The sequence below is a fragment of the Stylophora pistillata genome, chromosome 12 (assembly GCF_964205215.1).
Source record: "Stylophora pistillata chromosome 12, jaStyPist1.2, whole genome shotgun sequence".
NCBI lineage: Eukaryota > Metazoa > Cnidaria > Anthozoa > Scleractinia > Pocilloporidae > Stylophora > Stylophora pistillata.
In genome coordinates, this window is record NC_142530.1 from 18091837 (window position 1) to 18106564 (window position 14728).

General features: G+C 39.2%; 1 protein-coding gene across 2 annotated transcripts; it reads right to left on the bottom strand.

Moving 5' to 3' along the window:
* Positions 1-126: 126 nt before the first annotated feature.
* Positions 127-14512, bottom strand: LOC111331484 (uncharacterized). Of its 2 annotated transcripts, none has more exons than XM_022936610.2 (9): positions 14387-14512; positions 9652-9725; positions 9227-9263; positions 8695-8791; positions 8006-8201; positions 7303-7450; positions 5050-5125; positions 3866-3931; positions 127-3705 (listed from the first exon to the last, which is right to left on the bottom strand). In XM_022936610.2, exons 2-9 carry the CDS (start codon positions 9665-9667, stop codon positions 1798-1800), a joined length of 2544 nt encoding a protein of 847 aa, XP_022792345.2. In that variant the 5' UTR covers positions 9668-9725; positions 14387-14512; the 3' UTR covers positions 127-1797. The 2 variants fall into 2 exon arrangements, with proteins under 2 accessions (XP_022792345.2, XP_022792344.2); XM_022936609.2 differs by having other exon boundaries at positions 127-3708.
* Between the last annotated feature and the right edge of the window lie 216 nt (positions 14513-14728).

Consider the following 14728-nt stretch of genomic DNA (forward strand, 5'->3'; position numbering starts at 1 on the left):
AACAGTGGCACATTAGAGACTTAACTCTTCAAGCACTTTTCCGAATTGCGACCCGTGCCGTTGTCATGTTACCTTTGTTGTGGGGGATTTATCACTCGCTTGGCGAATTAACAAGAGGTACTGAGACTCTGTAATTTTCTTCTTTATTCTCCTATACTGCTGTTTCTACTACAGCTAATTTTCTCTCTCTTTCTCCACTGCTTATTTCTACTACTTTCAGCAAGGAGTGCCCCAGTATTAAAAACAAAAATCACAGACATGTTTGGGTTAGCTAACCGTGGGAACTTCCAAAACAGGATGTTCAGTGTGGGTAAAACTCAAGGTCAGTTTTACCAACCCAAACATGACCACCTAGCAAACTACTCATCCTCAACCATAACAAGGGATTAAAATATCTAGCGCGGTGAGAACTGAGCCAAGTTCAAGCACACACTAAAAATAAATGATCAAAACTATAGATTCATCAAGATAGCACGTAGCGGCGAAAAGGCGAGACTTTAGTCAAGTGAATGATTGTTGTCAGTTTCAACTGACAACAATCATTCACTTGACTCTGATGACGACTTCCGCACAGGTTGTCGAAACGTCAGTCACTACCACCGACAACAGTCCTTCTCAGGACTACACTCACCCGGACGATCAGACTACACCTTCACAATAATAATAATAATAATAATAATAATAATAATAATAATAATAATAATAATAATAATGGTCTTCGTCAAAAGCAATAATGCATCAACCGTGTTATTATTTACAAAGAATGAAAAATAAAACAGATTAAGATAGAAAATAAACTAACTATTAATGGCAGACAAAGCTAAAAATTCATCTATTTACAAAAGTGGATTTAAAACGTGAAATACGAACTCTAGGTAATATATAATCATGGCCCCTGCTGCATAATTTTCTAGTACGTCTCGGCGGTAAAAGATCATCAAGTGCAGGGATATTTGAAGTGATCTTGATCCATAGTTTGCTATCTCTGGTGGCTAAAATATCACAAATACTATATTTCTTCAAACAATATCCAGACTTAAAAGCCCTAGCAAACAGTTTGTCTATTCTCTTAAGATATTTATCATAAAAACAGCAACCCCACACCTCGATAGCGTATGGGAAGACTGAAATAATTAGGCCTTGGAAGAGCAGATCTAATTGCTCCTTAGGGTAGCCATAAAATCTACAAACTCTTAAAATATACATACGACTGCTGGCCTTACCAAGCTCGTGATCAATATGTGAGTCCCAGTTCACAGGGTCATCCTCAAATGTAACGCCAAGCAGCTTGAGCTTGGTTTTACGCTCCACAATAGCGAGAGGAGCTGGTGGATCTCGTCGTTCTCGAAAATGTTTGGTAAATTTAATTCTTTTAGTATTCATTTATATGACGCTTTCTAAAAGAGGACCTCCTTGTAAGAGAAGTGGGCAGTAACAAGGGTCCCCGACAACTAGAGATCGCGCGAAAGAAGTATTATGCAAATACTTTTAATACTCTCGCGGGGTGCATTTTGATTGAGCCTGACAAAAAATAATATAACAGAATGGGAACTGCTCCAAATATAACCACAAGAAAAAAAAGACATTTAAATGACGAAGGTTTTTCTAGGGGATGCCTGTGTATTTGGGGAATAGGTTGAGCTGAAACAAGTTCCACAGTTGACGCCAACCTCACGATTCTTTTGAAAAGGGCAAGTTTTGAAATTTTGATAAATGACCCGTCCCTTTTGAGGGAGCTTGAGGGTGAAAAACTAACGATATAACTGGTTTGTAAGACTAAACTAATACGCGGATGAATTATTTTGTCCTGTTTGTTGTTAAGATTTCCAGTGAGTTTTTGATTGATTTGACATCAATCACAAGACTTATGGCAACGCAAACGGCAGTTATTACAAATATTACCCAAAAGCTTCTCTTAAGGTATTTCATAAGTAAACGACGGTCCTCTTGGCTTCCACGGCCATTCGTGAAATCTTTAACAAGACGGATTCCTTTCCTTTGGCATATTTCGACAACCTCCTTGGCAATCACAGGCCTTCCAATAAAGTAACAACATGATTTCTTATTAGCAACCTTCAGAGCTTTTTCAAAGTTAATTCGGCCCTGAATGAGTTGAATTGGCGATTCTGTTGTGTCGTCTGCGACATCTCTTACATCTGAACCAGTGACATAAAATGTAAACGTTATAGTGGCTACGTCCTTTTCTTTGATCTTCCGTAGGAGGTCTTCGATGGGTCTCCGCAGGAATTCATAGAATTCCTTACACCTGACTGAGTAGAAAATGTCGATTTTGGTCTGTTTACAAGTTTGGCTTTTATGCTGTAATGGTTCATATTTGTTGGCCAAACAACTGAGGACATCTAAGATGTAGCCGCAGCCAGATCCAGTGGCGAACAAAACTAAATGCGAAGGCGAACCTCCATTTGTTACATTGGTTAGCTCGTCATAAAGCTTCCAAACCGATGAGCGATAAGGTCCCCATGTGTGGAAGGTGATGGCTTCGTCGTTGGTAGCAAGCCACTTTGTCCAAGGGAGACACATTTGCTCCTCATCCTCCATTATCGATATCACAAAACCAATGTCCCAAGTTGAATCTTGTGACATATTGGCAAAGGTTGTAAAGGGATGGGACCGCTGTGGTAGCATTCCAGTGTTTTCTCCTTTGTGTAGAAGATAATAAACATCGCCGACAGCATGCTTAACGTTGCTGTCCAGTTTCACGTACATAATCACGTATTCATTGTCTCCAACGACTTCCTTTCTCACAACGTGGCCACAGTTGCGCCGATAGTACAAAATGGAGAGAATTTTGTCGATGCACCAGAGAACCAAAATGGGAAGATTAGCGACTTGCGACAGACCATGAGTGATCTTTCGGATGTTGTCAATGGCGTACCAGATCCCTGCAAAAACGTGTAGGGCCATCGCTAACGAGTAGCTTCGTTTATTCGCATAATTGGATCTGCTCAAAGGGACAATTAAGCAGAATATGACGATAACGAGCATGAATCGATAAATCTCGTCCGACGTTAAATGAACCCCCTTATGATCATTGAAGGTCCAGCCTTGAACTGCTGCAGGATCCCAGAACTTCGTCCAGTTTAAGTGATCAGGGTATTTGCTGTAGTTGAAGGTACTCGGTGGATAATACAGAAGTTGAGTGCCATCAATAAGGGGCGGAACAAAAATTAGAAGAACATGAGCAACGGAAGGTATCGCCAAAAGGAAGATTCCAGCAAATGCATGAATTCTTGAGTGAACATTGCGGATTCCGTCTATTGTGATCCAGTTTGGAGCCGTCTCGCAGATGAAGTTTGGGAGGCAACACATCATCGTGTAGAACATTAAGTTTTGAGAAGTGATGATCATTCGCGCAGTGATGGCCCACACTACATTAGTAGCAGTCTCTCCCAGGTGATTTCCCCAAAGCCGCTTAGGGAGCTTTCCACTTCTTCCTAAAACCATATCCCCTTTAAGTACAAAGCGATCAATCACGCACAGGGCTGTTGACACCAGAAAAACAATCCAAACCAGTGTCTCGTAAGAAACAGTAAATCGCCTGCGACTTTGGCGGAAGGAAAGACTCCCTTTTTGGGTCTTCTGTATCTTTTCTTCTGGAATATCAATGGTAAATCCATTTGACTGTGGAGAAACCTTGTTTCGTCGTGAAGTTGGTCTTCCTTTCTTATGACAGTCTTTCATATTCTGCTCGATAAGAAAGACAGCATTTTCTAACTCAATGTGAGACATTCTCTGGATGATTTTTTTTGGTATGTTTTACGATACGTTTGGATAACATTAAAAAAAAAGGGTTGGGTTCCTCTGTGAGTGAATTCAAAATGAGGGAAAATGAAATCATATTTACCTGGAGATCCTTTAGAAACTCTTGCCACTTGAAACTTGTCTCGCCTCCGTACACAGCAATAATTACCTGGAGTGTAACATAAAATTAAAAGGCTGAGAAAAGGCCATGTTTTTAATTCCTTGGATTGTTGCCATGCTATAGCCTTTCTGCTCGTGTTTAAGCCTGAGGATGTTTTTTTTTTTCAGGAAAAGGTTCTTATAGAGCAGAACAGTAGAATTTCTGGCCATCAATTTGCTGAAATATCTTCTTTTGAATTCTTACTCTTTAAGCACACCCTATGACTTTGATTTTCTAACTTGATGTTTCACTCTGCATCAGCCTTTCAGTGTTGTAACGACAGTATTGTTCCAGTTTTACACATTAGTGGCTGTCAGGGGTAAAACTGAGTACACCCTGCCAGCGGGAGGTTTCACCCTACACTTTTAAAAGGCTCTAGAAAAATCGACTAAGCAGTCAATTCTTGGATGGTCTGCTTGACGGAAGGAATTTCTTGTCCATCCAAGTTTCTTTCTCAAATCAGTTCTTCGAAGTATAAATGGAGCTTCAACCTGAGCCTATCCCCTTAATTAACTCTTTAACTCCCGAGAGTGATAAACATGTAACTTCTCCCTATAATATCTATATATTATCCAGCAAACAGGTCATGAGAATACTCAAACTTATCAAGTAGAAGTTGTTATCTTGATCTAACACCAAAATGTCATCACTTATTTACAAGGAAATGTGTAGCAGTTAGAGGGGAGAATTCATAATTAGATCTTGGGAATAAAATGGTTAATTGGGCACAAGGCAGAAGGAACGGAAGTGATTTACAGAGTTGAGTATCCTTGATAGAACAGCTTAACCTAATCTCTTGTTCAAGTACATTTGTTCACTTAAAAAACATATTACGGTTGCTGATGTCGATATTTCGGTTCAAAGAGGATTGTGTCTTAAGATCTCAGTTACCACGATGCTGTATTTCAAACACGCCCACTTGTATCAAACTTAGGATCAGCGCGTGAAGGGTCATGTATCATTTTTCGCAAAATGTTTGTATCATTTTTCGCAAAAGGTTTGTATCATTTTTCGCAAAATAATGACACTTTACTGTGTGATTTCTTTATTGACCATGCTGTAACTTTCAAGTAACCCAGTATTCAGTACCACCCGCAAGCAGCCATTCCATAACTTAATGATCTTACCTCCAAATCCTCTTTGTCGACAATCTCCTTGAGAAACTGAAGAACATCTTCCTCTTTATGGCCAATTTGCTCATTCCTTGTGAAAACAAAACAAACGTTATAAACCTGTTCTAGGTCAGTACGCCTTAACAATGTCCGTTTCTCGTTGATATAAAAAGTAAATTGTAACATGTAAATTTGATTTCTCATGCCTGTGGCATTTTTCATAGTTTGAATGTAAATATACAGTTTTAGAAGGTACTGAATTTAAGCCGGATTCCTTACATGTCTTAGACTCCTTCATCTTTTGCACAATCCGCATTGCACGGTAACGGAAATTAAAACTGAGGATATACCGCTGAGACCAGTTGTTCAAAGAGTTGATAAAACTATCCAAGAGGACAGAGCTGAATAATTAAATGCTACGTCAGCGGGTATGCGGTCAACAACGCGGGCTCAAGTGTCCTAGGTCTAAACTTTAGCGAAATTTGCGGAAAATAATAAGGGCTGGCCTTTAAAACCGAGGAACTCTGTTTTCGTCGAAGGCACTTTCCTATTTCCAAAAGTTTAATAGAGAAAATTAATTTGTGAAAATTTTTAGGGGGTGTACCAAATTTTTGGAGGTTGTTCTGTAAAAGAAAAGCGGCTTGGAAAACGACGCCTCGAAGCAACAGAATAGGAGATCAACCATGCGAACGACTCAAAATCCGTGTTTCCGCGGCAAAACCTGGCGCATGCGTATACGTTATTCAGCTCTGTCATCCAAGGGTTAAATCGCTATTCACCAGATTAGTGTGAGCAAAACGTACCGCGCTATCCACCAGGGCGCAGTTGTTCAAAAGACAGGTTAAACTAACCTCTGGTTAAGTCTAACCGGAGGTTAAATTTCCTAACCGTGAGTTTGTTAACTCGCTGTTAAAATTGCGTTGTTCGAGGCGCGGTTAGAGGACAGGTCAGCTAACCTCTGGTTAAGCGCGTTTAACCCGCGGTTAGCATTCCATAATAAACTATTCGTACAATGTTGCCATGGTGAGCAAGTTGCGAGCTCTGCAAAATGGCTTCCTTAGCTATCTCACACAAAACTCGAAAACAAAATTTTAGCGCTTCAGAAATTGCCTTTTTGACAGAAAAAGTCGAAGAAAACCTTTAGCTTAAAGCAAGTTTACCAACAGCGTCACCAATCAGAAAAAAATCAAATGTGGAAAAATATCGCCGATGCTGTAAACGCTGTTGGTGCGGCAATGCCGACAACAGCCGAAGTTCGCCTATAACTTGTAGGAAACTTTCACTGGCGTAAAACCTGAAAGCAATCAAAACTTGATGGAGCGGCGGTAAGGCGTGATTCCGTCGGGTGTTGCGACTGATATCACCGGCAACAAGATTGGTAATAAATAAAATAGACTCTCGTCGAAAGCGGTAACGAACAAGCAGCTCTTCGTCTGTGAAATCGTCGATTTCACACAGAGTTCGGCTCTAAATCTCCTTTCTCGTCATCGCCTTCTGCGTAAATCGCAAATCAACAACTCTGCCATTTTAATTTTTATTCCTGATTTAACCGGAGGTTAACAATTTAACCCTGTTCGCACGGTGGGTTAAATTTAACCCATGGTTTAACCCGAGGTTAGTGTTAACCTGCCGTTGAACAACGCAACTAACCTCCGCTTAAAATTTAACCCAGGGTTAGGACGATTTAACCCTGGGTTTAGACTTAACTCTCTTTTGAACAACCGGGCCCAGGGCTGGGTTGTTCAAAGGTGGGTTAAGATAACCCAACGTTAGTGTGAAATTTGAAAAAGAAAGTTCACTTTAATTCCATTTGTCTACAATTTGATGTTTGAATGCTCTAAAAAGAATAGGGAAAATTATCCCAAAACGCCTTTTGAACAGAGATGTTGAAACCTGGATTAAAGTATAACCCTGGGTTAGCGATAGTCGGCCTTCGAACAACTGGGCCTAGAAAGAGATTTATCCAGTCGGCAGTGTTGTCCAACGTTTGAACAACCGGGGCCTGGGGTTTACTTTTCATGAATCACAGCTAACTCTGGCACCTTTGAATTCAAAAGTACCAGTATAACAAAAGGAGACTTTTGAAAATTGAACGCACCTACAGAGCTAAGCTTGAGCGTAAAATGCTATTGTGGTAAACAAGTATCTCGAGCTGTTCTGTTGAAGAATTAAACGCCTTTTATCATCGGTTGGGTGAGCCTTCTCTTTATTTTGTCTTTTCTTTTTCTCTACCACTTAAAGTAAATGAAAAGCAAAAACATGAAATACCCGTTGGAATCTTGAAGAGGGGTCCTATCCAGTAAATCTGAAATATCCTGTTTGCTTTTCATCAGCTGAGCGATAACGTTCTTCAGTACAGCTTCCTTCTGACGCCGTGTGGGTTTGTGATTAGGTTCGGCAGAGGTTTGATTTGAATCTAAAGAAAGTGTAACAAAATTTCAGTGTCGTAACGCGACACAACTGGTAATGAAACAACTGGCAATGGAAGAGATAACGCACTTAAGAATAGTTTTACTGGGTTGACCAACGACACTCTGTGTGCCCTCTTTTCCCGCATTTAAGATGTTTCATTTTTAACTAGACCCACCGAGATATCATATTCCTGAATGGTCAGTGGTGAGTGTGCAAATAGGAGAGAGAATGCAATACGCCATTTCCACGTTTCTATCCTTCGAATCTTAAGAATTAGATCTTCTCTCTTTTCTGAAATCAGTCACAAAGGTTCATTATAAAGGAAAAGGAGCATTTCTCCACGTACCCTTGAAAATTGTTTCAAGTGTGAACTCAGGGCTTTTAAAAGAACCATTGGAAAGCGATTATTTTTCTAGAATTTGTGATAAAAAATCACATTGCCTGCTCTTTTTGCACTATCTCAGGTCAAGATTAGGAGAGATCATACCATTCTTAAATCTATGGCTTACGTATGATTTTATACTTAGTTCTACCGGTGCGAGACAACCGCGTTCCTCACCTTTTTCAGCATCATGAAGAAATTTTGGCCAGTCGTAGCAATCCATATTATCAACCATGCGATATCGGCTCTGTATCTCTTCTACCTCCTCTTCGGTGAGAAGTCTTCCAAATGACTTACTGAAAGCTTCCTTGAAATCATTGGATGACACGTGTCCTTTCCTTAGCGGATCATAATCTTGAAAACAGTCCTCAAGCTGAAATTCAATCATACAGGAAATATGTGTTATGAAAGAACATAACTGCTTCCCCAGGGACAAGTCATCACTTTTCGGGAGGGGAAGGCGGAGGGGGGGGGGGGTGGGTTTGGGGGGATTTTGGTCGTCTTTAGATTGAATTTACCTGATCCCCCTGATCCCCCCACGAGGCTCTATAATATTCTCATGATTCCCTCCTCCCTAAATGGGGGATTTTGGTCGTGTTATGACTGATTTTACCAGATCCCCCATGATGCTCTGTAATATTCTCATAATTTCCATTTCCCATTAATAATCTGTTGGCGATGACTGATCCCCCCTCCTTTCGCCTTGAAAACCATGTGACTCACTCAACCCCCCCCCCCTCAAATAAAAATTCTCCACCTCCCTACCCCCAGGCGATATAATGACTGGTTCCTTGGTTAGACCGGCCCATTGTGAGTTGCAAAATATAATGAAGCAAATCCTTGAAAGCGAAACTTAAAAGTCTTACCATAAGTCCTCTTTCAACGACGAAACGCTTGACTTTATCCATTGGATCATCAAGAGAAATGGACGCCACACTTCTGGATGATATTTGTTCGGAAGGCCTACGAAATAAAATGATTCCTTTATTCGACACTAAAGAGATTGCTCGGTGGTAATGGTAAAAAAATGTTTGAAGTAATAATGGAAGAATGAAGCCAAGAAAAGAGCATAAGGATAAATAATTCAGTCCATTAATTATTGGCTTGAAGACATCTTTGTGTGGGAACATAAAGTTTGGGTCCTTTTTGAGCTATGATATATGTCCATGAGGATATCTGACACAGTGTTGACGCAAATTTTAACCACAGAACTTCCGATTTATCGTCGTATTCTGTACAAAGAGAGGTGCACAGAGCTCTGTGGCAAGTTAAGCTATGCTGTAGGTTCACATGTTATAAGCGTTCAGCATGCTGTTGGGTTCAGCCACGCCAAAAGCGTTGTGTGCAGAGTTAAAATTAAGACAAAATCTTAATATTGCTCTATCGGGAGATGCATACCTTTCACTTCCTGACATGTCAGTAAGACTGATATAGGCTGAAATTAAAAAGATTCAACTGTTAACTTTCTGATTCACTGCAATAATCTGTGGGTAAATTATCATTACGTGGCGAGATTAAAGATGATCAGTCGTGAGATATTATCTCTATGGTATGAACAGTAAATCCCCTATGAATACGTAATAGAGAAAGTGGTATGGTATTAGCTGGGGGGGGGGGGGTCAGCATTCAGATCTTAGCGGTGTAAAAGTTATTGAATATATAAAAGGAAATAAGTGAAGGTAACATTTGAAACAACACACGATTAAACAGAATAAAAGTAAAAGGAAGACAAAGTCAATACAGCAAAGAATACAGGAAAACAAAACAAAACGAAATTTAATTGAACAGTTATGACATAAACTAAACATTTGTAATCAACATACCGCTTTCCAAAGACATGATGGTAACTTTCTCCAGAACGTGTCCTTCCACAGGAAAATTCGAAAATTTTACAGATCTGTGTAAAAGGCAATATTACATTATTATTATTATTATCATTATTACTATTATTATTATTTTAAATCTTAACCGGAAAGTCATCACTAAGAGTTTGTTTTGTTATCTTGCTAATTCATAAACTTTTCTTTCTTTCTTTTCTTTTTCTTTTTCTTTTATACTAGACAACTTCAATATTTGGAACTCCTCTTGCCTCCTAAATCTGAAGAATTGCAAGACTTTTGAACATACAGATTAAAAAATGAAATTTGCTGAACTTAAGTTACTTTTGTAAACAGGCACCAAGCATTGCCTTTCATTTTCCTAAGAAATCTGTACAAGGGCACAGAGCAATCTTCATTTTAAGGAAACTTTATTTTGGTTTCGAGAGGTTATGTTGAAAAGCCAAAATATCCCAAAAAGCAAAAATGAACGAAATCTAAAAAACAGGGTTTGTTTAAATATTTTCAGGTTGCTTTAACAACGAAATTTGGGGTCAGTTACATGTCACTTTGTTTATCTAAAACACTGCGGAAGTGTTATGGAAAATCTCTTACAAACACTAATGTGGACTATCGTACGATCATAGGGTAGGCCTATATAATTTGGATATATCAAAAAATTTGAAGTGGTAAATTGGCCACTGTAACGATTACAAGAGCTGACGTTTCGAGCGTTAGCCCTTCGTCGGAGCGAATAGAGGAATTGTGGGTTGTATGTGCTTTTAAAGGCAGAGAATGGAGCTACGTTATTGGTGGGAACATGGCAACGAGAAAAACATGAATAAATTAGTGGAATGAAAAGCGTACGTTGATCCCTGTCGGATTTAGACCGCCTGTTTGAAAGATGAGCTTTTGTTCAAGATTTTTACGGCTTTCCGTGCTACCTAAGTGTAATGAAAGACCGCATATTGCCATATGTTACTTAGAATGATTAGGTAAATTAAAATGTCTAGCGACTGGTTTCCATGTGTCCTTGTCATTCCTTTCCACGTCTCGAAGGTGTTCTCGGAATCGGTCACCGAGTCTTCGGCCTGTTTCGCCGATGTATATCTTTTTGCAATAAGTGCAAGTTATGCAATAGATTACATTGGCGGAGGTGCACGTAAAGTGATCGGTGATCTTAATGGATCGTTTAGGTCCTGATATTTTATCAGTGCTGTGAATGAAAGGACACGTTTTGCATCGTGCACGAGCGCATTTAAATGTGCCTGGTTGGTCATTAGTCTGAAAAGAACTTCTGACCAAAAAATTTCCTATGTTTATGTCGCGTTTGAATGAAATGAGCGGAGGCTGCGAAAAGATAGTACTTGTCTCTGGATCGTTTTGGAGTAATTTAAATTTTTTAAGAATGATGGATTTAACTGAGTGGTTGTGAGGGTGAAACGTGAGAGTGAATGGAATGCGGTCGGAATCTTCCTTATTCGACGTTTGTAGTGCTGAATGTCGATCAATAAGTTGGGCGCGGTGGTAACCCGCTTGAACGACAGAAACAGTTGACTCTGATTTGTGGTGGAAATCAGAGTCATCACTGCATAAACGACGAAGTCTCAGAAACTGAGAAAAAGGAATGGAATTCTTAACGTGAGATGGATGCGAAGACGAATATAACAAGGAATTATGCGAGTCTGTAGGTCTCTAATACACACTAGTGCATAAACCGTTACCTTCAATCGAAACTTTGATGTCTAAAAAGGATAAAGAATAGTTTATAAGAGTGTTGCTGAAGTTATTTTCATAACGAAACAAACCTACCTTTCTGCCAGACTCAATTAGGTGTAAAAAATACAGCGGTTTTGGTAGAAACAAGCAAATAAAAATCGGTTTCGTTGTAACGATACTCTAGCGTCAAAGTACTGAAATTAGCATGTGAACACGAATTACCATGTGTCACACTGTAAAGATTGCGTGACGAATAACGCGACTACACATTTATCATCTTTGCTCATTTTTCTAACTAAACAGCTCGATAAAAGAATCGAATGCAACGCAAAGTAAATTCATGCTTATTCCCCTCACAGTTTTCACGTTGAATCAAACATTAAGGTCATGGAAATAAGGGAAGTGACCACCCACCAAAGAAACTGTTAATTGTTGACGAAATTCTCGATGTCAGTATCATTGGAAAAGTATTTAGAACAGTATGGAGAATATGCATATTGATCTTCTGGCTTAAAGGGTTAAAGATATGGGAAAAAGCCATTTATGTAGTTATCATTGTACTTTACTTTGTTTTCAAGATGAAATATTACTTTGTACGTATTCCCCATGGTAAGTAATGGAAAAAGTCTGCGCATTATTGCACGACAGACATTTGTGGAGGGTAAGTGAATCAATGGCCGTCTCTAACTTTAGAGTAGTTCCTCTTCTATACATAGTTACAAAGAACGGCTCTCTTTCTCCTCGTCCAGCAAAGACTGCTTTACGGAAAAACAATTTCTTCAATTCATTCCTCTGGGTCTGAGGAATGATCAACCTCTGTAGATCCTAAATTTCAGTTCATTTCCGTATATTTCACCACGATCGTCTGCCAGGCTACATTGTTATTCGTGTAAATCAGTTTTACGCTGATCTTCCATTTTATGTAACGTCTGGTCAACTCAGCACTAACTCAGGTCTAGACACGTAAAGCTATCTTGTTTTCTAAATGCTTGCTACAGTCTCAGTTGGAAGTACGTGAATTCTGTCAATCTTTATTATTTAAAAGTTTGCCAGAGAATTACCAGAGCATCGAATCTGCGTTAAAAAAGTTTGTTCTTTACATGTTCCCTTTTGCTGAGAGCTGTCTTTCACAAACAAGCTTTTTTCAAAGTGACAAAAACCATACTTGTGACATTTATGATTTTTAAGATTCCAGGGACGTGCAGAAATATGAACTTAGTTGGCTCAACACATCTCTGACCACGAGATCTCAGCTTTAAATTCTCAAGTGGTCTTCAACAAAGTCTGTCTTAGAAATAAACAACGCCTATATAAGGTTAATTGATAAAAAGAGGAAGAAGTCCTCAATAAAGCTCATTTGGTGGATAAATTCACTTTGCCGGTATGCTTCTATGTCAGACATGACTGCACGACATTCAGATCATAATCTCCTTGATCCATTTAAGGATGCTTTAAACCCTTTTTCAATAGGAACGTCACAGCCCAAGGCGTTTCTGACAGTAGATCGGGCAGTCTCAAGGTTTTCTTAAACAGACAGTCTCGCGATTAAAACACGCTTACTTGGCATGGCGGAAGTGGAACTGAATCGTGCCACAATTCCTCATAACGATCATGGACAAGGCGGATTAAAATCGCTCAGAATAAAAAAAAAATTCTAACAATTCACTGAGTTTGAGAGCCATATCAAGCCCTAAATAGTTTACTTCAAGATAAATTGGGCGTTCCGAAACTAACATAGCTCGTTAACCGCATTGTTTGGATGTTTAACATAGGCATTGACCCGCAGAAAGATTGTCTTTGCCCCTATTATTCAAACACGATTGTTCTTGATCGAATTTAGTATTTAGCCTCAAGCACGTCTGTCATTTAAAATGACCTTCACTGTGGAGTTAAATACATACACGATTTGACAATTTGCTGGTGCTATATGTTTCAAAGCATGTAATAAATTTTTGTCAACTGTGTCTTGAGCACACGTTATTCTGTTAAATTTTTTATCCTTTTTTGTTTTTGAGGAAAAGACTGTTCAAGACTTTGCATTGTGTGACTCGGTGGACTTGATTACGTAATCTTTACCAGCGACGTCATTCAGGGTCTACACATACCATTTGAAGTGCGCAAATCGCATGGCACATACCTCAATGCGATATATCTTCATAAAACTGACCATCATCTGATTGTCTAGAGATTGTTTTAGCTTGAAAGATTAACTCAATCTTTGCAGTTTATTTTGGAGTTTTTGACCTCTCGTCCGATCACGTTTCAGTTGTATCCTATTCCAGTATTGTCAAAATAATTTTCTGTTTGCCATCCTGGTTTAGTATGCATTGGGTTGGTCGAACGCGAATGCTACAAGCATTTCATTTGAAGACAGAGGGCTATTTGCACAATGCATTGTATACAGATCCTTCTGTTGGTTTCTTAATTGATTTCCACTTAGTTTTGATAATACTTTTAAAACCATTCAAGAATTAAACCAAGGTGAGAATGGCGTTAAAGCTCGTTTCATCTCGATGAAAGCCAAGCCACGGTTTGAATATCCTTTTTGACACAACAAGCCTTGATTTTTCCGGTTCATCGTTTACAATCAACTTTCTCCATTTCATTTATCGATTGCTCTTGGTTATAAGCACCTCGCTACTTGAACGTACCACAACTCACAAGAAAACTTCTTAAACCATCATTTCCCTCTGTTTGAAGGCGAATGATATCACGATTCAGGAAAGGGGATATAAATCCCCCTTACGCTACTGCTAAACTAAAACCCTGACTGCATCTGGTTATTAATCGTTTAAAATAAAAAAAAAAATGTGCTTCTTGATTCTATAAAATTTTCGTGATTTCACTGGTGAGGATCATATGAAAATTGCCTCATTTAGCAGCTACTTCGATAGAAGAGGACATGCGTGAGCTGATGTTTACTCGGTTAAAGATAACACCTCTGAATAAAATTTACAGTCGTCCTGTTTTCCTAAGGGTAACATTTTCACCTAAGCAACAAGTTTTCGCAGAAATGGCTTACCTTTCTGTGAAAGAATATCTCCGACCTTGTTCCTAAAAGCGGATTTGACCTCAGAAGTGAAGTGCCAAGGCGGCACTGTCATCTTTTATGCTAGATGGTCACGTGTCACCACGCTGGCAGCACGCGGAAATAAAAAAAAAAAAACAATCACGAGCGGCTACATGGGTCAAAATTAATACCCAATCAATTTGAGATTTGTAATGGTTTTTTTTGGCTTTTCGACACGTGGCACGTGGCGTGATGTTGATTTCACAGTTGTTTTGTCTAAAATTCAAAAATCCATTCCTTAGAACCCAGCGTGGCTGTTTATAACTCTCAATGCGAGTGAACTGAGCCTTCATA